Genomic DNA, 24,548 nt, shown 5'->3' with positions numbered 1-24,548 from the left:
TGACTTTCGTCCAACATTTGCGTGTTGTCAGAGAGTTAAAACCATTAATTTAATTACAAATAAATCGTTTTTTAAAAAAACCGCAAAAACGCAAATTTAATTGACCAGAATGTTTTTAAAAACATTCTGAATGTTTTTAACAATATAAATAATGTTTTTATTTATATTTTTTTTAATAAAATGTTTTTATTATTATTATTTTTACTGTAAATCAAGTGCGGAGTGTTGCTACATCGATTATCTTATAGCCTGACTCGCAACAAAGTGCTGCTACATTGACTGAAAATAGCCTGACTCGCAACGGAGTGCTGCTATATTGACTGACAAATAGCCTGACTCGCAACAGAGTGCTGCTACATCTACTATCTTTCAGCCTGACTCGCAAGGGAGTGCTGCTATATCGACTAAGGGTTTGGTTGGGGCAGGCAGTCTATCAATTAATAAAAAAAAAAATTCCGGTCTTGCATTTTAATTTTTACTTTTTGTCAACAAAATACGGAAAAAACTTTCTGACAACATGTAAGAGTTCTATATACATATATATATATATATATATATATATATATATATATATATATATATATATATATATATATATATATATATATATATATATATTTAGAATGCATTATATCCTAGCTGTTCGGATTCGTAAAATATGAGCCTTTACCCAACCAAACATTTCTATACTTATTCTTTACTTCAATTTTTTAGTTAACAGTCGAAAAAAACGCATTCAAGCGCAAAAAAGTGTTTCTCAAAAAAATTAAAAGCATTTTTTTTTTAGATTGCAACAAATCTTTTTTGCTCATAAAATACTTTAATAAAAAATCGTGAAACACTATGTTTTTAAAAACATTCCCAGTGTTTTTATTTCATTTTTTAAAAATAAAAATATTTTGAATGTTTTCATTTTATTTTTTAAAAATAAAAACATTTTGAATGTTTTTACTTTTACTTTTTTACTGTAAAACATGTGCGGAGTGTTGCTACATCGACTATCTTTAAGCTTGCTGCTACAAGGGAGTGTTGCTAGATTGACTATCTTATAGCCTGACTCGCAACGGAGTGTTGCTACATTGACTGAGAGTTTGTTTAGGGCGGGCAATCTATCAAATAATAAAGAAAAAAAAATCTTTTTATTGGTCTTTAAAATAATTTTTTTATAAAAACCTAAAACTGATATTTTATGGTAAAAACTTAAAAACGACCATGCAAGAGTGTATATATATATATATATATAATATAAATATATATAGATATATAAAATATAAATATATATAGATATATAAATATATATAGATATTTAATATATATATATATATTTAATATAAATATATATATATATATAATTATATTGCTTATAAATATATATATATATGTATGTATGTATATATATATATATATATATATATATATATATATATATATATATATATATATATATAATTATATTGCTTATAAATATATATATATATGTATATATATATATATATATATATATATATATATATATATATATATATATATATATATATATATATATTATAATAATTATTATAATAATAATTATTACTATTGTTGTTATTATTGCTATTATTATTATTATTATTATTATTCTATTATTATATTGCTATTGATATCATTATTATTACTATCGCTATTATAATAATTTTTTTTTAAATCTATTTATTTATTTTAACATGAAATTTGACATTTACAACAATAGATTACAAACTTACATAAATAATGTTAGGTGTCACTCATATAGTTATAAACTAGTCAATGGAGTGACACCTGAAAAAAAACCCTGAATAAAACAGAGAGAATTATTTATTTATTTTTCAAAAAAAGAAAGATAAACAAAAAAATAACCAATACAAAAATATAAAAAAAAATTGAAGTTAAAAAATAAAAGCACCATTACAATATGATTTAAATTTATTTAAGTATTAAAATAAACATAAAAATTGTAAAAATAATTATAACAATAATATTACGACTATTACTACTTATAATTATATACCGACTATCACTATTATTATAAATGGTATTATTAAGCATTAATATTATTGTTGTTAATATAATTATTTTCAAATTACCTGCTCTTTTTCATATTGTGCACGATCCACCTCTGACATTGTTCCTTTTCTACGATCCAAACGCGTTTGCAATGAATATTCATTTAAAGTTGTCATTTCCAATAGACTTTATGTTTTATATATGTGTTAACTATATATGTGTGTATTAAGTTTCAGATAATAAGTGCAATGTGTTACGCATAAGTATTAAGTGAAAAATTACAACTTCAAAACTAAATTCTGTCAATTTTTTTTTGTAATATAGAATTAATGTAAACTTACTTAAGTAAGTTTACATTAGTTCTACGTTACATTACATTAGTTTTACTTTAAATTATAATTAAAAAACATTAAATAATTAAATAACAGGTTAAATGAATATTTTGTTATAAACTGAAAATTTAATAATTTATATAAACTTTATGTTATAGTAAAATGAAAGAATATTATAAAATAATATTCATATTATAAATATATTATATTATAAATATTCATATTATAAATATGTTATAAAATAATATTTATGCGTGTTTACTAAACTTTATTTTTTTACAGGATCGCGCAAAAAGTACACAACTATGTGAGGACCTTAAGGACCAAATAAAAAAATAACCAGAGTTGAAAGGGGCAATTAGCATACTTATTAAAGAAAAGATTAAATCGTTTTTGTATTTATTTACAGTGCTGACAATATTTAAAATTGGAGGGGCACAATCAACAATTTCTAAAAAATTTCTCTATATCTAGAAATTTCAGAAAAACAATAACAAAAAAAGTTGCACCCTGTCCCCTCCCCCACAACTACCCCGGTGTCGTCGGCTCTGGTTTAGAAGGCTTTAAATTTCAAGTAATTATCTAAAAATCAAGGTTATTCATTATTTATAGCATCACTTTTTTAAAATAAGAATTAACGGAATGGTAAATACTCAGGCGTATTTTATACAAGGGTGTTGGGGAATTTTAGTTTAGGTCTAGTAGATGAGAGGGTGGGAGGGCTTCAATAATAAGGTGTGTGGGAAATTTTCAGTAAGAACACGGATAAAATAATATTATTTAGTTTAGCTTGCGGGAAAATGTATATTTTTTAACAGCAGCTTCATCATAATTTCAATGGGATTCAATATGCTAGTATAATTTTAATACTGTTGAGATAAATAAACGAGAACATAATTTTTGACAAATCAAGATTTACAAGATTTGATTACACTGAAAATTTTCATTCTTATCAGTGGCTGATATGCCTTGTTATGAGATTTTGTTGCGTAACGGAAAAGCGTAATGCAAGTAAAATATATTGTTATTATATTTGTTAATAATATTAAAAGTTAAACTATGTCAGTTGAGTATTTTTAAGCAACGCAACGCAGCCGTTTTTCGTTTAAAACGCCTTAATATGCTTATAACGCATTTCGAGAAAAAAGCAATTAAAAAAAATTATTAGTGCAAACTCTTTGTTAAACATTATTTAAAACTACTAATTTTATGAATTTTTTTCGTATTTCTTCGAAAGTATTCATGCGATAACGTTCGTAGACACCTAAAATAGCTTATTTTGTAAAAAATAAAAATTGATTATTTTTACCTTATGGCGTTTTGAAAAAATGGCTGCAGCGCATTGTAATTATATTTTATTTGAAACCAGGTTAAAATTATTTAAAACAGAGTGATTTTACCAAATACGGCTAGGCACTCGGCCGAAGCACTGAATTTTCGGTTTCCGAATATTCAACGACACTTAGTTACTTTGATGATTCCGACCTGCTTCATTGAAGTGCATCTGTTAGCTACGCTGCAAAGTAGGAACATTTCATTGAAAGACGTGGTCAAAAATATATTTGCTGTATTTATGGAGATATGAAGCCTTAACTGCGACTTAAGAAAATATTTTTTTATTTTTGTGCTTAACCAGCTCTAGGCGCAACAAGAAAAGAAGGAAGGGGGGGAGAAAGAGATATAGATGAACGCTGGGGGCACCAGTTAGAGTTTTTATATATGATACCTTTGGGTATTGTCCAAAAAAATGGACAATTTCCAAATGTTCCAAACTTATTAAGTTCCTGCTTAAAGTCAAAATATAATGCTTTGCTAAAACATTGCTATGATTGAAGTCCGGGATCAAAAACACCCAAAAAAAAGTTAGTCCCCATCCCAAGTATAAGAGCAACAAGTTCAAAAAAAAATTTGGGGATTGCCACCTTATACTAAATTTGAATTCATCGATATGCTTTAACTTTCATCAACTAATCTGTATTTTTATTTATATAGTAGTTAATCGAATATGCATATTATACAGTTTAGAACATTATTCTTCTACATCTATATCTAATTCTAAAACAACGTTGTCAACATTTAAATATTATTCATCTTAGTCATCAATTTTATTTGATTCCATATCATATGAATTTTCTCTATCACCGCTATTAAGTGCTAACAAACTTTTAACTTTTTCCGGGAAACACACCTCAACAATTATCTGTATTAATTCAACAGTCTTTTTTTTTTTTTATCAAATGTTTTAAAATTTTCTTTTCCTGTAGTTTCACAAGCCTCTTGGATGTGTGATCCATAAGGCCTTTTAGTTTAACTTTGGTCTTTGTTTTAGTAACTTCAATAGATATTTCTTTAGATAAGGACTTTTTTAATTTCGGAAATTGCTCGATAAGATGGAAATCTGCATGGTGCTTCTTTATGAGTATTTTCATTAACATTATTTGAAAGTTTGTTATTCAAGAAGTATGCAAAAGCTTCTTTAGACGTCATTTTCTCTTGCAACGTGGTTAGCTGAGTAATTTGATTAAATTAAATTCGTATTTATTAGATGCAGTTCTTTGTGCAACTAACAATATTTTTTCGACGGATTCCGTTTTTGAATCAAATGATATATTTGCTATATTTTAATTGTCTTTTGATGCGAGAACTCAATTCATCAAACACTTTTGTTGTTCGACCTCTTTCTGTTGATTCATTTATTAAACCCTCTTGGTTTGCTCGCGATTTAATCAAATCATTTGTTTTAAAAACTAATCAGTTTTTAAAACAAATGATTTAATTGAGTCACGATTGAATTCATTGAATATTTGAATTAATCGAATCAATGATTTAATTGAATAATATCGAAAAAAAGAAATATTTCATAGTAGAAAATCAGGTTTGCTTAATTCGAATTGAGCCAAAATCAAAAATTGCCAAACCTGATTTATACAAATATTTCTTTTTTTTGATATGATGCATCACACAGTGCAACATACTTTGTAAGAGTTAGTTTTAATTTCTTTCTTAATAAATTTACTTTGCTTTCTCCGACTTGAATTCTAATAATAATGTTTAAACCCACTATCTAGTTTATCTAAGGCATTTTTTGAAACCCGAAAGCATTGCACAATTTTTATTAAATTTATTTCCTCCATTACCTTAGTTCACAATAACCCGGTGGGAAACCGGCTTACGAATAGCTAGCTATAATCGTAACAATAAAGACAGCGATTTGGCCACAAGGATCGCTAGCTTTTTTAAGTTAGCGGAAAGCTATCAATATTTGTAAAGATAAAGACAACGATTTGTCTACTAGGACAGCTAACTTAATAATCTAAAGCAACGCTAACTTATTTGAAAGGTTTGAACCCGAATAAACCTGTTGGTACTAATAACATTAGTCTAAAGATACTTAAAGAATGCACAGCTCAAACAACTTACCCTATTACTTTACTTTACAATAAAGCACTGTCCGAAGGATTCACACCAACAGCTTGGAAGCACCGTTGTTTAAAAAAGGAAGTCGTCTTGATGCCACTAATTAAAGTCCATTGTCTATCACCTGAGTTCCATGTAAAGTAATGGAAAAGATTATCAGGAAACAGGTAGCCAAATTTTTTAAAAAATCGAGCTGCATCTCACATAATCAACATGGATTTATGTCCAAAAAGAGATGGACGTCTAACTTATTGGAGAGTGTCGACTACATTACGAAAGCGTTAAGTAAAAGAAATTTAATCGATATTGCATTTTTGGACTTGGCAATGGCGTTTGATTAAGTTTCTCACCGTAGACTACTTTATAAATTAATGGATTAATGGAAATGTTTTTAAATGGATTGAGTCATTTTTGATTAGTTGAAAACAGCGAATGGTTTTAGGTGAACACTGTAACAACTTGACCGATGTTCTAAGTGGAGTTCCACAAGGGTCTGTACGTAGTCCAATATTTTTCATCATTTATATAAAAGACTTCACAGTTAAGATAAAATCAGTTCATAAAATCTATGCTGATGACTCTAAACTGTTACAAGAAATAATGAATGACCTGAGTTTCACGATACTGATAATTTGACCAGAATCGTTAAAGGAATGGCTAATGTAATCGAATGTTGCAAAATGTAAAGTTATGCACCTTGGTTATGGAAATAGAAATCATGAATATGTAATGAATGATGGAAATACATCACTTACTCTTAAGGTAACGGGTATTGAGAGAGACCTGGGTATCTTTATATCTAATGATCTAAAATGGAATCAACACATACAGTTTGCAACACGTAAAGCAAATATGATACTCGGCCTATTAAAAAAAAACATTTAGATAAAGAGATATGAAGCTTTGGAGAAAACTATACACTACGTATGTTAAACCGCATCTGGAATTCGCTATTCGCTTGTCCTTACTTAAAAGGTGACATCAAAGAAATTAAAAAAATTCAGCGCAAAAGTAACAAAAGTACAAAAATACTGATTTAATAGGATACCTTATGCTGAAAGGTGTCGGCGTCTTGATCTAACAGTTTAAACTCGAAAATCGTTTTGAGATTATTAATTGGCATAATTCACCAATTCGCAGATCATCATCCAATGTCCTAATGCGAAAATTCATATATAATAATGCTCGTCATAATTTTTTTACAAATCATATTGTGAATAATTGGAATAACTTGCCATTAGCATGCAAAAAGGCTCCGTCAGTTAATGCATTAAGGAATAGAATTGACAAGTATTTTTCTTCTACAGCTGCAAAAAGAACATCTTTTACTGAAGATGAGCTGCACGTTTATTAATTAATTCGTGCTTTAGCAGCTACAAATATTGACTTTTTAGATACTATTTGTTATAGATGTTTGTTATAGACTATTTGTTATAGATGAAAACTTTAATTAAATAAAAGCAACCTCATTTCTTTTTTTCTCAATTTTGATATCAACTTACTTGCTATGAAATAACAAATCACAGCGATTTTTTTTTCATCGATTTTCTCCCACTTGCTATGGTTTACGAAATTTTTGGAAACGGACGTAACGAAAACAGTTTATTTTATTTTTACGCGCCAAGTAAACAAATTTTCTCTAAATAAAAATTAAAAATGGTTTCTGAACCATCTTTTTACCGATAAAGTAACCTACTTTTAAACTCGTGGATAGACTCGATCCATGATGCATCTTATGACGTAAAAATTCACACATCGATTCATAATGTGTATGTCTAGGATTCCAGTATACAACATATACCTTCTGATGACTAATGTCGTAAATATATATGCATTTCATTATACAACAGTGATTTTTATGGCATTCGACGATATGGAATATGATCTCACAGGGATAAATCAGTTTGCTCTGACTGAGACTGGATCTCTTCCTCATCAGTTTCATGTTCAAAATTGTCAGATTCAAACTCATAAGATTCAGATTCGTCAGATTTCTTAGCTGTATGCACTTCCTGTAAGAGCCTGATGGCTTTTACCATATTAGACACGTTGTCTGAAACAATCAACATAACTTGATTTTCTTAATACCCCATTTCTTTAAACATTCGGCAAATATCTCACCCGTGTGGGGATGTTAGAGTTCCATCAAATTTAGGAAAGCATGTCGTGTTTTATCAATGGTGGTGTCATAGAAACAAGCAGGTATTCCAAGAAACAATGCTGTGAGACCCTTCTTTGTCCAACCATCAAGACAAATTGTTACTTTGCGTGTACGATTCATCAAGTCTTTCAGTTGTGCAGATTGTAGAAGAAAATGTTCGTTTATCAGCTTGTTCAGTGTTGCAGACCTAGCAATATAAGATTTAAATCAGTTAACATTTAATGCACATCAGTTTGTGTTGTTTGTTACTATAGTATTACATTAATGATAATATAAATACAGGTAAACATTTAAAAATTGTTTAGCATTGAATAAATTTAAAACAATAATTTAAAAATTTAGTTTCGTTAATTATTACCTGGCTATTTACATTTTGGGTCAAGCGTTTTTATCATCTTTTAAAACGACGGCTGATCAAGCAATACCATTAGATAGCTGGTATTAAAAATCATTTTAATCACGCTATCCTGACGCACTTGATATTCACTTGATTCGGTTGGCCATGCGGTGATTCAGTGTTCAAAGCACTTTCTTATTGTCTGGGATTTAGTCTTTCCACTATTTTGGGAAGATGTAGAATTGATTTTATCAATTTTACGTTTCAAAAAAAATTTTTCTGCATTTCGTTTTTTCTTTTCATCTGTGTAACATTTGTGTGTGTCTTTATGTATTCTCTGAATATGCGCTACCCAGTTACTGGAATTTTTTCCGCCAAGAGTTGCGCCACACGCGCCTTTGTTATTTATGTCCTGTAATAGACACGTGGATTTGTCACTTTTTTTATTGTAAACGAAGAATTTCCATACGGGAGTGTCACATTTCCTACCAGCCAACAACCTTGAAAAACTCATTATTCCGTTAGTGATTGTGATAATAGTGAAACTCATTATTTTGAGAAAGAAAAAGTGTTAGTGATTGTGATAGATAGTGAAACTTATTATTCTGTTAGTGGTTGATTTGCAACTCTTAAGAATCATTAGATGTTTATTTTATTTTTTAACAAAAGGTTGAACGCATTGAATTTATACTTAACGTAATGACGTGAAAGCACGTGACCAGTTTTGTGGTCCAATGATACATTCTATAATTATTCCAAATATCATCGTTATGGTCAAACATGTGCGTCAATATTAAAGCAAGTATCTAAAATTTGTAAATTAATTGTCAAAAAAAAATTATTATATCAAAATTTTTTTTGATACAATAACTTTTTTCGGTAATAACTCCTAATTCTATTTCTATTTTCGTTTTTTGTTACTTATATTCAATTCTATTTCAGCTTTCGTTCTTCAGATAATTCCTAATTTTAGCTTTTATTTACGTTAACGAAATCAAGTCACCGCAGCGCGCGGCATTTCACATATACTCACATGTGCTCAAGTGCGACATTTGCGTAAAATGTAACATATATGTTCATTTATGATGTTTACGTCTAGTCAAGACCACCACCCCAGGAAAAAAGTTCTATAGAATTTCTATAAACTTTTGAAACATATGGCCTATAGAAATTCTATAGATTTCTATAGAACTTCTCTAGAATCTCTGTTAATTTCTATAGAAATTCCTATAGAACTTTTTTTTCTTTTTTTTCTATAGAGAAAAAAGTTTTATAGCAAGTTCAATAGAAATTAATAAACATTCTATAGAAATTCTATAGAATTCTATAGAATTTCTATAGGCCATATGTTTCAAAAGTTTATAGAAATTCTAAAGAAATTCTATAGCACTTGTTGTCCTGGGACTTCATTTGTCTTCTGTGTAAAACAAATATTTATTGATTTTTATCAGGCATTCATTATAAAATTTCAACGTAAGTATAATTTACAATATTAAATTATTGTCACAAAAGAATAAACGCGTGAAATTTTTCTCTTAAATAAGAAATATTGTTAAACATTTGACAATTACAGAAAACGAATATTTTCTGATTTATGAAACCCAATATTGTATTTTCTATTATACTTGAAAACAATAAATTTTTTTACCAGTACTTTAAATTCGTATATAAAATTTTTTATGGCACAAAATATAAATGAATTTAAAATATTAATGTATAATAAATTTTAACTTAAAAACCTTAGATGTCTGGAATCGGAAAAAAATCAAAATTATCAGGCGCGCAAAATAAGAAAAATCAACTTAAGCGAGAAGAGGCTCGGCAAAAGCTATCAGGTTCTTTAGATAAATTTACTATAAAAACTATTAATCCTACTACGACTGCAACGGAAGAAAATCAAGACCTGAATCTCAAAACACAAAGTTCTTCAGGTGTATCCACAATCTCTACAATAGAAAACAAATCGAAAAAAAGTAATAAAATCGATTCCGATTCGAAAAAATTGATTTTAACTTTAAATCTGTTAATCCTATTACGACTGCAGCGGAAGAAAATCAAGACCTGAATCCCGAAACACCAAGTTCTTTTTCTGGTGTCTCGATAAACAAAGAAATTAATAAATCGATTCCGATTCCGAAAAAATTGATTTTAACGATCCGGCTACTTGGCCAAAACAAATTAATATAAAATTAAGAGATTGTTTAATAGAAAATGACCCTAAGCAATTAATTTTGAGAGACTTCCCAAAAAATGAGTCTGGACGTAAATTTTCTGATAATTATTATTATCGAACTTTATCAAACGGGGAAAAAATTTGCATGAGTTATTTGCAGGAGTTATTTGCAGGAGTTATTCGAAAACTCATAATTCAGTATTTTGTTACTTTTGCAAATTAATGTCTACTAATACTACACAACTTACTAATGGTTGTAATGATTGGCAACACTTAAGCCACATATTAAAAGTTCACGAAACTAGTGTTGGGCACATAAAAAACAGTTCAAAATATATCGAATTGAGAATGTCACTAAAAAAAAATTGCACTATTGATGCAATGCAACAACCACTCTACGAAACCGAAAAAAAAATATTGGCGATTGAAATTAATAGAAACCATAGCTAAATTCAATCCAATAATGTCTGAACATTTACATCGCGTTCAAACGTCTGAGAAAAAGAATATTAGTCATTATTTAGGTGATCAGATTCAAAACGAAATAATTAACATTATAAGTGATGCTATTAAGAAAGAGATTTTAGAAATGCTCCACTCTTCAAAATATTATTCAATCATTCTTAATACAACACCAGGCATAAGCCATACTGAACAGTTAACCATTGTCATAAGATTTGTTTATCACAATAAATCTAGAAATATTGCAGAAATACGTGAGCATTTTTTAGGATTCCAAAGTGTAACTGACACAACCGGTGTAGGTTTATTCGAGTTCATCATTAACCATTTGAAATTGATGAACATTAATATATTAGATTTACGCGGACAGTCGCACGATAACGGAGCCAATATGCGTGGTAGACATAATGGACTCCAACAAAAAATTCTTGAAATAAATTCATGAGCTTCTTTTGTTCCATGCGCTACTCATTCATTAAATTTAGTAGTGAACGATGCTGCTAAAATTTCATTTGAGACGGTAAATTTTTTTTGTGTGATTCAAGAACTATATAATTATTTTTCAATCAGTATGAAACGGTGGGATGTATTAAAAAAATACGTTAAAAACTTAACTCTAAAACCACTTTCTGCAACTAGATGGGAAAGTCGGATAGAAGCCCTGAAACCTCTAAAAATGTATATGTCAGAAATTTATCAAGCTCTATTAGATATCACTACTGACCACACAAAAGACATGGATTCTAGAGCTAAAGCAAATAATATAATTTCAAAAGTTTGTTCTTTTAAATTTTTGTGTTCCGTCTTAATTTGGTATGATATATTGAATCTTGTCAATATTGTCAGCAAAATAATGCAAAAGCCCACATTCGATTTACAATTAGTAACAGAAAATCTTAATTCAGTTTTGAACAACTTAAACTCTTAGAACTGATGAGAAATTTGAAGAACCTTTGACGTCTGCAATGGCTAAAGCTAGAGAACTTGATATTATTAAGTTATTCGATTACGAAGCATCAGATAATACAGTGAACGATGCAAAACGTGATTTTAAAATTAATTTCTACTTCGCGATTCTGGACACCACTATATTGTCAATCAGAACGATTTCAACAATTGCAACAACACAACGACGATTTTTAAATAATACACAACATCAACCAACTAAAACAATGGGATAATGAGGATTTATTGAAACACTGCAAAGATTTGCATATAAAATTAACCGACGATTCAAACTTAAACGATGAAGATATTGATGGTATAGCTCTAAACGAAGAATTAAGATCCATTCAATTTTTTATAAAATCTAACCATGAGCGAGACCTCGTCTCGTTCTCGTTTCTCGTGAGAAATGGGACTTCTCGTGAGAAACGAGAAATAGAAAATTCTCGCGAGAAGTAGAACGAGACTTAAATATTATACTATTTTCCAAATTAAAAATTATTATAATTTACAAAATGCTTAATAATTTGTTTTTTTAATTTATTAATATATTGACTCCGTGGTTTTAATTAGATTTTTTAATTAGATTTTTTTTTAAATCTAATTAAAAAATTTTAATTAGATCTTAAATATTTTTAATTACATTTTAAATACAAAAACTTTTTGTATAAAATGGTGCACTTTCGACCTCATTTCAACGATCAAAAATGTCACCAAGAAAAAACAAAACCTGGAGATATTTTCAAAAAACAAGTGACGGTGCTGAATGCAAGAGGTGCAAAAAGTCTTTGAAAACAAAAGATGGAAACACTAGCGGACTTCATCGTCACCTCGAAAAAAAACGCAGCCGAGATTACGTTGAGTATTCTGAAAAAACTAACTCTCTTCTTCCTCGTCCTAAGAAGAAACAACGAACCATGGTCGAAATGCTTGAAAAAAATTCCAAGTATGACAAAGACAATTTCATTCAAACAGTTTGACTCTGCAATGCTGGATTGTTTTTGCACTGATCTGGCATCCTTTTCAGCAGTCGAAGGAAGAGGTTTCAAGAAATTAATTGACACTGCAAACCCTAAACTGAGTCTTCATCACAGAACAACATATTCAAGAAAGCTTTCAATTCGGTCAAGAGAAGTTCAAGCTGGAATGAAGAGCATAATAACGAAGATTACGCCAAATCTAAAAAGTGCTACATTTGCTTCTGACCTTTGGACTTCTAGAGCTTAGAATAGCTACATCTCTTGGACTTCATGCTATTGACGAAAATTGGAGACTACATCACTGGACACATTATGTCCAACAGTTCCCAGGCAGACACACAGGTATCTAAATTGAAGGAAAGCTGGATTCTTTCTTAGAAGAACTAATTTTGTCTACTGATTTGCCAATGTACTGCGTGAACGACCAGGCAAGAAACATGAAACTTGCAGTCAAATTGTCAAAGCGCCTTGACCAATATTTGTGCAACAATCATATTTTGCAATGTGCAATTGAGACTCATTTGGAATGACTGCTGGAATGGATGATGCGTTGCAAAAATGCAAAGATTTGGCTTCTTTAACTCACCAGTCAACAGTTACAGCTGAGTTGCTTGAATGCGAATCAAACGCTCAAGGAATCAATTTTAGACAGTTACGCTAATCTGTTGACACAAGATAGAATAGTGAACTGGATTGCATGGCTTCTGTCCTACATCTGAAGAGTGCAATTATCAGCTTATGTGCAAATGAAGATTTTTTTTCTTCAAAGACCATCAGTGCATCACAGTGGAAATCAATCGAGGGAGCAGTAGAAATTTTGGCACCACTTAAAGAAAGCTACAGAAACGTGGTCGGCTGAGTCTATTCCAACAATTAAAACTGTCGCCGATTCTCTTTATTTAATCCATGACAAAATTGATCAATTTATTGAGACGGATGGAAAAAATGGCTACGGTGTCTTGTATGCAAAAAACTTTGCTGCTGCAAACTACTTAAATCCTGCTTTAAAGGGACTTCACTAAAAGCTCTTCAAAAAAGTTAAGGATAATGTTGAGTGCCAACCTGTTGCCAGAGTCCTTTCAGCGGATTTGTCCCATAATTCAAAACTGAAGCGCAAGTTAAACGTCAGACTTGAAACACAAGAGCCAACATCTAAACTGAATCCTATTTTGAGCAAAATGTGCCAGTATGAATATCTCCCTGATGCCAAAAAAGACTTTCCGATTCTTGATTGGTGGAAATTGCATTCAAATACGTTGCCAGAACTCTCTTCATTAACTAGACAAATTTTAGCTATTCCAGCAAGTTCAACTAAATCAGAGAGAGTTTTTTAGCTCAGGTGGAAATGTCGTCCGATCATCCAGACACATTTGTTTTGAAAAATTGTTAAATTTCTCGTCTCGTCTCGTTCTTGGTCTTACGAGAAGTACAAACTTCTCGTCTCGGTCTGTCTCGGTTTGAAAAAACCTAGTCTCGCTCATGGTTAATAAAATCTAACTTGTCTCCTCACGAGGTTTTAAATTACATTTATAAAAATGCATTAAATAAGATCATCCCGAATATAACTATAGTATTACGCATTTTTTTAACATTACCTGTGTCTATTGCTTCTTGAGAAAGAAGTTTCTCTAAGTTAAAACTAAGTAAAAACTATTTACGGTCTACCATGAAAGAAGAACGATTAACAGACTTATCCATAATATCTTTAGAAAGCGATACTTTGGATTCCATAGATACTAACGATCTCATAAAGAACTTTGTAGCTGCTAAAGCTAGAAGAGTAAGTATGTAAAAAGTATTTTGATTTTTGAGTGATGAATAATTATAAAGTAATCTAATTCTTAATATATGTTTGAGACAAGCAAACTTTATTGATTGCTTAGATTTAGTATTGTATATTGTATGTATATAACCTGTATATTATCGTATTATATAACCTGTAATTATTTTATAAAATAAAAGAATTCATTGGAAATATTTCATAACAAGTCATAGTTTTTGACATTGGGGTTCAGTTCAGGGAAGGGCGCTAAAAATAATCTGGCACAAAGGCGCCTCTTAGCCACGCGGCGGCCCTGTCATTACCTTTATCAATACACTTTACCTTCAATAAATCAAAAATAAATGGCAATTTTTTTTTAATTTTATAGCTTTAATTACTGTTAACACAATGAATTTATTGATTACTTAAGTTATATTTATTTAAAAGCTTTTACATGAGATGAAGGGAACTCATTCGTCAGGCTGTTTAAGCAATTATTTGAAAAGTCTCATGTAGAAAGAGTTGAAGAGACAAAAGGTGGCGATAGTGCATATGAAGATGATCTATTGCCCAGAAGCTCGGCAGCCTAATATACAACTTTATTTACTTGAAATCGAAAAAGAAAAACTTTATTTTTTTAAGCAAATCAAAGAGAAAGGACTTGCAATATCTGTGTATCCTTCTTATGATTTATGATTCAAAAATTCCAAAATGCCAATTTTTTCTTGTTAAATATTCTATCATCAGCAGCTTTTATAGAGATTTTTTAGTACTACTGGTTTTGTATATGACGAGGCAACATGAATGCTGATCTGATTATCAGTAGCTCATTGTTAAAAGTAAACTTAAAACTTCTTGAAAGTTAAAATGATTGTTTGGACGACGATGATTCAGATAGTGAAATGTAAACTCATAATATAAAGATAATATATTTTTTGAACTTGAAAAGCACAAAAATAAATTGAATGTATAATGCTATAACTTCAATGATAACAATATCTTTAATAATAACATAACGGTTCAAATAAAAAATTATATCTTTTAACTAAAAAATAAAAAGTAACTACTTAATAATTCGCGTTTTCTTGAAAAGGTATATATTTTAAAATAGATTAGGTAAGTCGCGTTTTTGTCATGTTCGCAAACGCGTAAGTCGCATTTGAGTTACGTTTATAAACGCATTTTAAATGCGTATTAAATGCGTGCGTAAACGCGAATATTTGCGTAAATTGCGTTTATGTTTATTTAAGTAAATGCGTCAAATGCTTTTAAATTTGCGTGTGAGTTTTTATTTTGGAACGCAAACGCAAAACGAAGTTTTTTTTGCGTTCCAACGTATAGTTATGAATTATTATAAAGTTATTTCAATAAAGAGTAACCAAAATGTTAATGTCTCTTTTTGAGTAACGTTTTAGACTATATTCTTATCGAAATTAATATCTTAACAAAGCTAAATTGTATTATGCATAAAAAATGTTATTTTTTTGTCTCGTAAAAGAGTTAAGACAGTTAATAAATAATAGAATAATATGTTAAACTTCTTTTTAACTAAACTCCAATATTTTTATCATCATCATCAGTAACATGCACGCTTGCATTACTATTTACTAGTAAAACCTAAGATGTTTACCAACTAAACGTGTACAACATTTTATGATTAATATTTAAACGCGAAGAAAATTTATCCCCAAAAAATATAAAAATTGTGCATTTTAAAATAAAAAAATAAATTTGCTATGATAACTCAATGCTTTTTGCCTAAACATATATGATCAATTTTTGATTTCTTACCGTAATCTCAATCTCTGGAATCGAACAAAACCTTAATAATAATATTTATTTCTAAAATTGACGTTATAGTTCCTTCAAGCAGGAATTAAACGAAGTTATGTTTTCAATAGAATACATCTTTATCTATTTATAATTATTTTATATACTTCTGTTTCATACTACTGTTGTTTTAAACTTATTGATATATTTAACTGTAATGTATTTCACTACAAAAATTGTAAAATTATGTATTTAATTGTTTATAAAAACTTAAAATTATACTAGGCTGCTTTATAAGGTACTTTTATTATATGATCTTCTAGTAGTTTTTGAACTGACTTTTATAATAATATGTACACAGAGACGTGGTTTGGCTATCCCACACCAAATTAGGGGAATGAGGAAATTTAAAGTGGTCCATTTTCAAATTTAGTGGCCCTTCCACAATTTTAAGAAGCATTTTTTTAAAGTTATATCTAGTGGAAAATTTTTTATGAATTTGGGGCCCTAACTCAGATGGGGGGGGGGGGGGGAGAGGCAACCACTAGCTACGGCACTGTATGTACAAATTTATGTTATTCTAAAAAAACTGCCACTTCTTCACATTTACGCGCAAGTATATAAGTCAATATAAATAATGCGCTAATTGCTTTCAAATATATTTGGAAAACATTGTTAAAAAAGGTTTAACTTACAAATACTAGTTTAACTTATGAATTGTGAAAGTGCTAACAAAAATTTGAAGTTTTTTTTTAAAAACAGATTTATCTGTAACATATTAAAACACTTATCTTTTATCTTCAACGTATAATGCTTCACTGAACCAAATAGAAAAATACCTCTATATTTGTTGATCTAAGTTATAAATATAGATAACATAATACAATAATTGATTTATTATAACGTTTTCTAAAGTGTTAAAAAGTCTAAACGTTTTTAACAAAGTTAAAACGTTATTAACAAAGTTAAATTATTAATAACAAATGATCAAATATATTAAGCCAAATTATTTTGTAATTTGAGCAATTTTACATATTTTACAAAAGCAGTTCCTTATTTTTATGTTTTATTGGAGCTAATTTGTCAAATACCTTTTTCCTTGCCAAACTTTCATCACATCAAATTTTTATTGGACTTAATTTGCCAAATTGTTCTCGCCAAACTTTCAAAACAAATTTTTTATAGGGATTAGTTTATCAAATATTATTTTCTCGCCAAAACACATAAAATGTTTGACGGATTTGATAACTGCTTTTAGTAATTACAACTATTGATGTTATTATATGACAACCATTACTACAAAACGTTAAATATAACGCATAAATTTAGTAGACGGTATAATTTATGTAACAGTTGCTGTGATGAAGTAGTGGACATTCAACAAGATTTGGCAGTTTTAGATCTGTTTTGTTTACACAAAATTTGAGACAAATTAAAAAAAAAAAGAGGCAGTTTTAATCAAAGTAAGGCGGACGCATGAGCGCCTGCAGGGTTTTTTGATGTGTCCGATAGAACACTTTCACTAGTTGTGCAAAATCTAAACTTAACCTGGTGGGAAATGAGCTACCGACTAGCGAGCTACTAGCTAGCTTTATAGCAATTTTTAGGCAATTTTTTTTTTTTCTTGTTTTTTTTTTCCTGATGTCTTTAACATCTTTAAAAATTCGATTTTTAGTGTTGAGCCTATTATTATTATGAGAATAATTAACTTTTAAATATTGCGATATTGTTGTAATGTGCCGCTAGCTACATATCGTAGCTTTGTAGCTAGCTACAAAATATCTACAAATCTATAGCTGTTTGATATCTACATATCAAAATTTTTAGATAGCGATTTTATTGCAATATAACGCGAGCTTCAATAGCCAGTGGGTCTTCAGCTTATTAAGCTAACTGTCTTCATAGCCAAATTGCTGTCTTTATCTTTACAAATATCGATAGCTTCTCACTAACATAAAAAAGCTAGCAATCCTCGTGGCCAAATCGCTATCTTTATTTTTGCGATTATAGCTAGCTATTCGCTAGCCGATTTCCCACCAGGACGTATGTTCGTACCTATACCAAATGAGGAGGTTTTGCAAAAAATTGGGATGGCGGAAGCATAGGAACAAAAAACGTCCTAAAACGTTTGACTCCCTTCCCTGTTCAAACCTGAGGGCAATAATGTAGTAAAAATTTTAACTTTACTATCTTAAACTAAACCTAGGTTTATCAACAGATTTTAAATTTTGTAAAAAAACAATTTAAGTTACAAAAGTTATGACCAAGCAAATTTTCCGACCCCCATCCTCCTCCTTCCCAAAATGAGGGGGTTGTAAATTTTGCATTGTCATAACCTTTGTAATTTACATTATTTTCTACAAAACTTAAAATCTGTTGATAAATTTAAATTTAGCTTAAGATAGTAAAGTTAAAAATTTTATTACATCAGTGCCGTCACATTTGGGCAAGAGGGGCAAACGTTTTAGAATCCAGGCCTCCGCCACCCTGATTTTTTGCAAGATCTCCTCATTTGGCATAGGTACGAACATACTTAAGTTTGGAGTTGGTCAGTGATATTAAAGTTCGAAATATAATTTCTAATTCAGTTTCTATTCAGTTCTTGTGGCGTTGATTTAATTTCTAATTCTAATTTTGCTTATAAAATTGTTCCTATTTCAGTCTGAAATCTCTTAAAATTAATTTCAGTTCTTATGATTTCAACAATTCTACTTCTTACTTCCTTTCCTAATTCAGTTTAAATTTTGCTTCTATCAAGTTTTTTTGGAAATTTTTAACAGGATATTAATTTATTAAGTATCATTATCAAAGTTTCAAGACAACAATATTAAAGCAATTTCTTAATATAATATAATGCAATATAAATAATCAAACAATAATTGTAAAACAGTTATTTAACAATTCAATTTGAAACTAAGAAAATATATGTTTGAATTTCAATCACATATTCTTGTTTAGTTTCATAAAAACTTTTATCTCTAATGATGTTTTTATCATCTCATTCATTTCATCAACTCTTCAAGGTGAGTTTCGACTACGAGAAACTATTCGTTTTTCTACGAGAACGGGAAAGGGAACAAAAAAAAAATCACGTGAGCATGCGCAATTTTCCTTCGGACAAATTAAAACTTTTATTACACATGCTCACTTGATTATTTTTTCATTTCCTTTCCCGTTCCCGTAGAAAAATAAATGAGTGGAAACTCGCCTTTAGTGTCTTGAAATATTTTATATTATATATTTTTTTGTAACAAAATTTTAATGTATCGTTGACGTAAAAGTCAAACTCATAAGTCAACGATACATTTAATCTTGTCATAAAAGAATTTGTTTGAAATGAAGAATTCATTGAAATTTTTTTTCTTAATTTTACTTTTGAATTCAATAACTTTCGTTCAGTAATAATAAATTATTTAACTTTTATTTTCGTTTCTGATGTTGATTTTCAATTCTAATTCAGTTTTCGTTCTTCAAATATTACCTAATTTCAGTTATCATTCACTTTAACGAAATCGATTTTTTTTACTTCTAATAGTATATCTGTGTTTTGTACTTTGAAATATTAACTTACAAAAATATATTAAAAAGTGTTACAAAAATAAAAAAACTTTCTTTTGTGTTTTATTTTTATTAAAACTTAGTAATTTAATAAAAACAAACTGTGTTTATTTGAACATGCTTGTGTTACCTTCTATTAAGTCCAAGGCTCGACGTAACAGCTGTTTAACATTCAAATGGGATGTAGCTATGCGGTTATCAGCAAAGCATATATGTCGAACACAAGGTTGCTATTATTCATTTTTCTTATTGAAAGAAAATATAACTCAAGAAAGTCTCCAAGCAAACACGAAATTACGTTGAAAAAAATTACGTCGAAAGTTACCAGAAAATTAATTAAAAATTATGACAACAACTATCAATACCAGGACAAATATGGTATATATAGAAGTAGAGAAAAACTTCAGTAGTAAGAAAATGGATAACACAAGTTAGATTTCATCTAATGTACGACAACCTTTTTGTTATAACGGTTAACAAGTCAGCAGTAAAACGATAGGATCAAAATCTGTATAGATCAGGGGCGGATCAAGAATTTTCTGATCTTTATCTGAGAGATAGCTAGCGAGTCACGGAGCAAGCTCCAAAGATTTATATGTTTATACTTATGTCAAATAAGAATGCTTTGCAAAATATTGCGCCACAGTTTGAGCTGAATTATATAATTAAAGTGAAAGGAAGAGTGTGGCCGTTTGGTTTAATATATGAAATAGAGAAAAAAGTTCATTGCATTTATTAGGTTTATGATATAAACAATTTCGGCTAAATAAATCTATTTTTTTAATTTTAGTGAAAGAGAACAAAAGGAGACTGGAGAAACTGGCCTAATCAAACTTACCATAACAAGAGATAACGTTCTGCAAATATTGCCACAAAATCATTTAATTCTATTTTAGAATTTTATATTATTTTTATTAAATTTTCAAAAAACATAGAGGTGATTCCATAAGTACATTTTTAGGATGTAACTATTGATACAAAACAAAATTAGATTTCTTTCTTGCTCATTACATATAGCATTTTACTGTATCAATATTATTATATACCAAATGACCAAATGAGTCACTGAAGTTTATATTTGGTGCAAGGTCTTCTGAAATTATTAAAAAACTTGAAGTACCAGAAAAGCCAAATAAATAAAGCCAAATAAATTAAGAACTCAATTTTTTAAATTGAGTTCTTTATTTATTTTATCAATAAAAAAATATTTCTTGGTTGATACTTTTTGATTATTTATGTTTTTATTCTTTGATAATTTAAATAATTTATAAAAAGAATCGAGTTACTATTTCAATTTTATTTTAGTTCTCCTACAAAACCTTTCGTAAATGCTTCGGAACCACTTTCCTCATTAAAATTTTACATTTCATTGTATACCCAAAGATCATTTTGTAGAAAAATAAAATAAAATATGAGCTTGATGTGTTCAAGGATCACTAACTCAGCCATTAAACAGGTTTTTGAAGCTCATCAGCACGTCCGTGTTATAGAGGATAATGCATCATATTATCAGCACAAGTGTGGCAGTGAAATGTATATATATATATATATATATATATATGTATATATATATATATATATATATATATATATATATATATATATATATATATATATATATATGTATATATATGCATACATACATACATACATACATACATACATACATACATACATACATACATACATACATACATACATACATACATACATACATACATACATACATACATACATACATACATACATATACATGCAGAGCCGTGGCTAGACTCCACAAAACCCATCAATTTAGGGAGTTGGGCAGCAAATATTACCTATCTGAAAATTTTGGGGCCCTTTTGCAAATTTAAGGACTTTTTTTTTTTTTTTTTTTAATAGCTAGTGGAAAAATTGTTAAGATTTTAGGGCTCTAATGGAATGGTTTTTTTTGGAGGGGAGGGAGATCTCTAACTCACTAGCCACGGCAATGCATATATGTATACATATGTATTTGTTATAACTATAATCATTATAATATAATTATAATGATAATATAAACAACCTGAAATGAACCAGTAGTATAACACCAAAATGCAAGTGAAAGTTGTTGTATGGGAGAAATGTATTTGTATAATATAAATAAAATGATTCATTCGTAATTTACTAATGAAATAAGTAAATTGACTAACATGTTTCCAAACTTATTTTGAAAATAGAAAATTCTATATAACTATTATAAATGATAATGGTGATTTTTTTTAAATTTCAATTTTGCTTTCTGGTCTGTACCGAAAAAAAATCGGACTGATGGGATATTGATATATAATATAATTTCATAGTTACATAGATTAAGACAGTGAAAGGCTAGTAAAAAAAATAAAAATAAAAACATTTTATTAAAAAAATAAAAATAAAAACATTGTTTATATTGTTAAAGACATTCAGAATATTTTAAAAACTTCAGAATGTTTTTAAAAACATTTTGGTCAATTAAATTTGCGTTTTTGCGGTTTTTTTAAAAAACGATTAATTTGTAATTAAATTAATGGTTTTTACTTTCTGACAACACGCAAATGTTGGACGAAAGTCAAAAGTAATTAAAAGTGACGTATTTGTTGGCATAAGAATCATTTTTCTACTTCCTTACTCTTAAATGCAACAAACTATATATATATATATATATATATATATATATATATATATTTATATATATATATATATATATATATATATATATATATATATATATATATATATATATATATATATATATATATATATATATATATATATATATATATATATATATATATATATATATATATATATATATATATATATATATATATATATATATATATATATATATATATATATATTTGTTTTCAGTTTTAAACGCGAGAATTTATTTATATGTGTGGCTAAATGAGAAATAAATGAGAAAGATTAATGCGGAAAAGTTTTATAACATTGAATGGAACACATTTTACGATTCTAAAATTACGGCTGTAAAAAATTCCAGAGTAAAATTTCCGCTGGTAGCATTTTACGCCGGTAAAATGCTACTCATCTCTCTGTTAAGCTTAACGGAGCGTTAGTCAAAAGTTTCTTTTAAATTGAATTAATAAAAAAATTTATTTAAAGTTATAATTTTTTAAACATAAATGTTTTATTTTGGTATAAGTTTTATTTTAACGAATTTATATAAATTTTTGTCATTTCTTTACTTAGAAATAATGTAATGAAATTTCAGACAAAAGCTCCGTTAAGCTTAACGGAGAGATGAGAATACGGCCCCAAAACGATTAAGTTTATCATATACCAAATATACTAAACGGGAATTAGCATTAGCAACGGAAGCATTAGTGTTATGTCGGGATAACTCGGAACAAATATCTCTGATGTTACAAGTAACAGGTATGGGCTGCACGTAAGCAAAAGAAAAGCAATTTAGCGTTGTTTTTGAAAGAATCAAATAGTAGTCCACCAAAATTAACAAAAAAATTATTAAAACAAATTATTCAACGAATAATTCAAATGAGATAATTTAACGAAAATGAGCCTATTCAACGAATATGTTGAAATGAGATAAGTTTAAAAGTCTTTAACAAAAACCACTAAACCGAAAAAATTAAAAGTAATTGCAGTTCAGTGCACTTAAAAATTTTAATTATAGTATTTTGGTGTTTGCAAAGAACACTACATAGATCGTTTTTTAATATAAGCTAATTTTTTTTAAGTTTGTTGTATAGACTGGTTTGGCGCCTAACCATCCATCTAAATTTAACTTTAAAACCTCAAAAAAAACGCGTTTAACTCGAGCAAAACTGCCCGTAATATACGCGTGTTTTTGGTTTACGCCTGGACCGTGATAAACAAGTGTCTATGCAGGTTTTAATTCCGAAAAAGAAACTAGTTGCGCCTAGTTTCTTAACACCTCAAATATGCTCATAAAAAAACCGTTGAGACTATATTTATATTTCCACAAGGAAACTACGTCAGTCAAATCAGCCGAACAGAGTTTCTCCCACGCAATTTAATGATTAAATTGCGTTATGAATTGTAATTATTACAATTCATCTCGTTGTTTTAATGAAAAAGACTTATAATGGATGAAGAACCTAGTACTAGCAGTGGAAGAAAGGTTAAAAATGAGGCTATATGGAAAAGGAATGTTGTTAAAGAAGCTAGAGTGAAAGGTAAAGAGTACATTGACTACAAAGGAAGAAATGTACCTGCTACTACTGTTGGAACTGATTGCAGCTGATATTTGTATTGCAATTTCGATACCCAATTAGCCTTTTAACAATTTGTTTATTACATACCATGCAACTTGTTTTCATAAAAATATCTTAGCCAAAACTAATCCAACACGTTCCATATCGTTCCATTTAGGCTAGTGAATTAACCTTAAACAGTAGCCAAATGTTATAGCCGAATTACTCAAACATCATTTTTTAGAGTTTGACTATGGCATTTAGGCCTACCTCGAACATTTATATCAGCATAATCTAATGAGATATTTTGCTTTCAGATGCTCGAAGAAATGTACGGAACGTCTAAAAAAGCAGAGCGGCGAGATCTTCGCACGCACGTTAGAGACAAAGAACGAGCAAGATATGTTTCTACAATCGTTGATTACAAGCA

General features: G+C 28.9%; 2 protein-coding genes across 3 annotated transcripts in view; one reads left to right on the top strand and one right to left on the bottom strand.

Annotated features, from left to right (window-relative positions):
• Positions 1-24,548, bottom strand: part of LOC101234822 (huntingtin-interacting protein 1) — a 167,091-nt gene that overhangs the window by 94,108 nt on the left and 48,435 nt on the right. Inside the window, exon 2 of one of the 2 annotated variants that reach the window (XM_065807880.1) lies at positions 2,103-2,234. In XM_065807880.1, the coding sequence (XP_065663952.1) occupies positions 2,103-2,198 (96 nt within the window). In that variant the 5' untranslated portion in view covers positions 2,199-2,234. Of the gene's footprint in view, positions 1-2,102; positions 2,332-24,548 lie in introns of those variants that run through there. The other variant, XM_065807879.1, reaches the window with a different exon arrangement.
• LOC136086292 (uncharacterized) lies at positions 10,906-11,349 on the top strand. The gene has a single exon (XM_065808584.1). The coding sequence runs from the start codon at positions 10,906-10,908 to the stop codon at positions 11,347-11,349; it is 444 nt and encodes a 147-aa protein (XP_065664656.1).

The sequence above is a fragment of the Hydra vulgaris genome, chromosome 10 (genome assembly GCF_038396675.1).
Source record: "Hydra vulgaris chromosome 10, alternate assembly HydraT2T_AEP".
Classification (NCBI taxonomy): domain Eukaryota; kingdom Metazoa; phylum Cnidaria; class Hydrozoa; order Anthoathecata; family Hydridae; genus Hydra; species Hydra vulgaris.
This window is presented reverse-complemented; position numbering and strand designations above follow the sequence as displayed.

Bases quoted from the DNA above. Each gene is read 5' to 3' on its own strand.
- LOC136086292 (XM_065808584.1), top strand. From the start codon at position 10,906: ATGTCTGAACATTTACATCGCGTTCAAACGTCTGAGAAAAAGAATATT.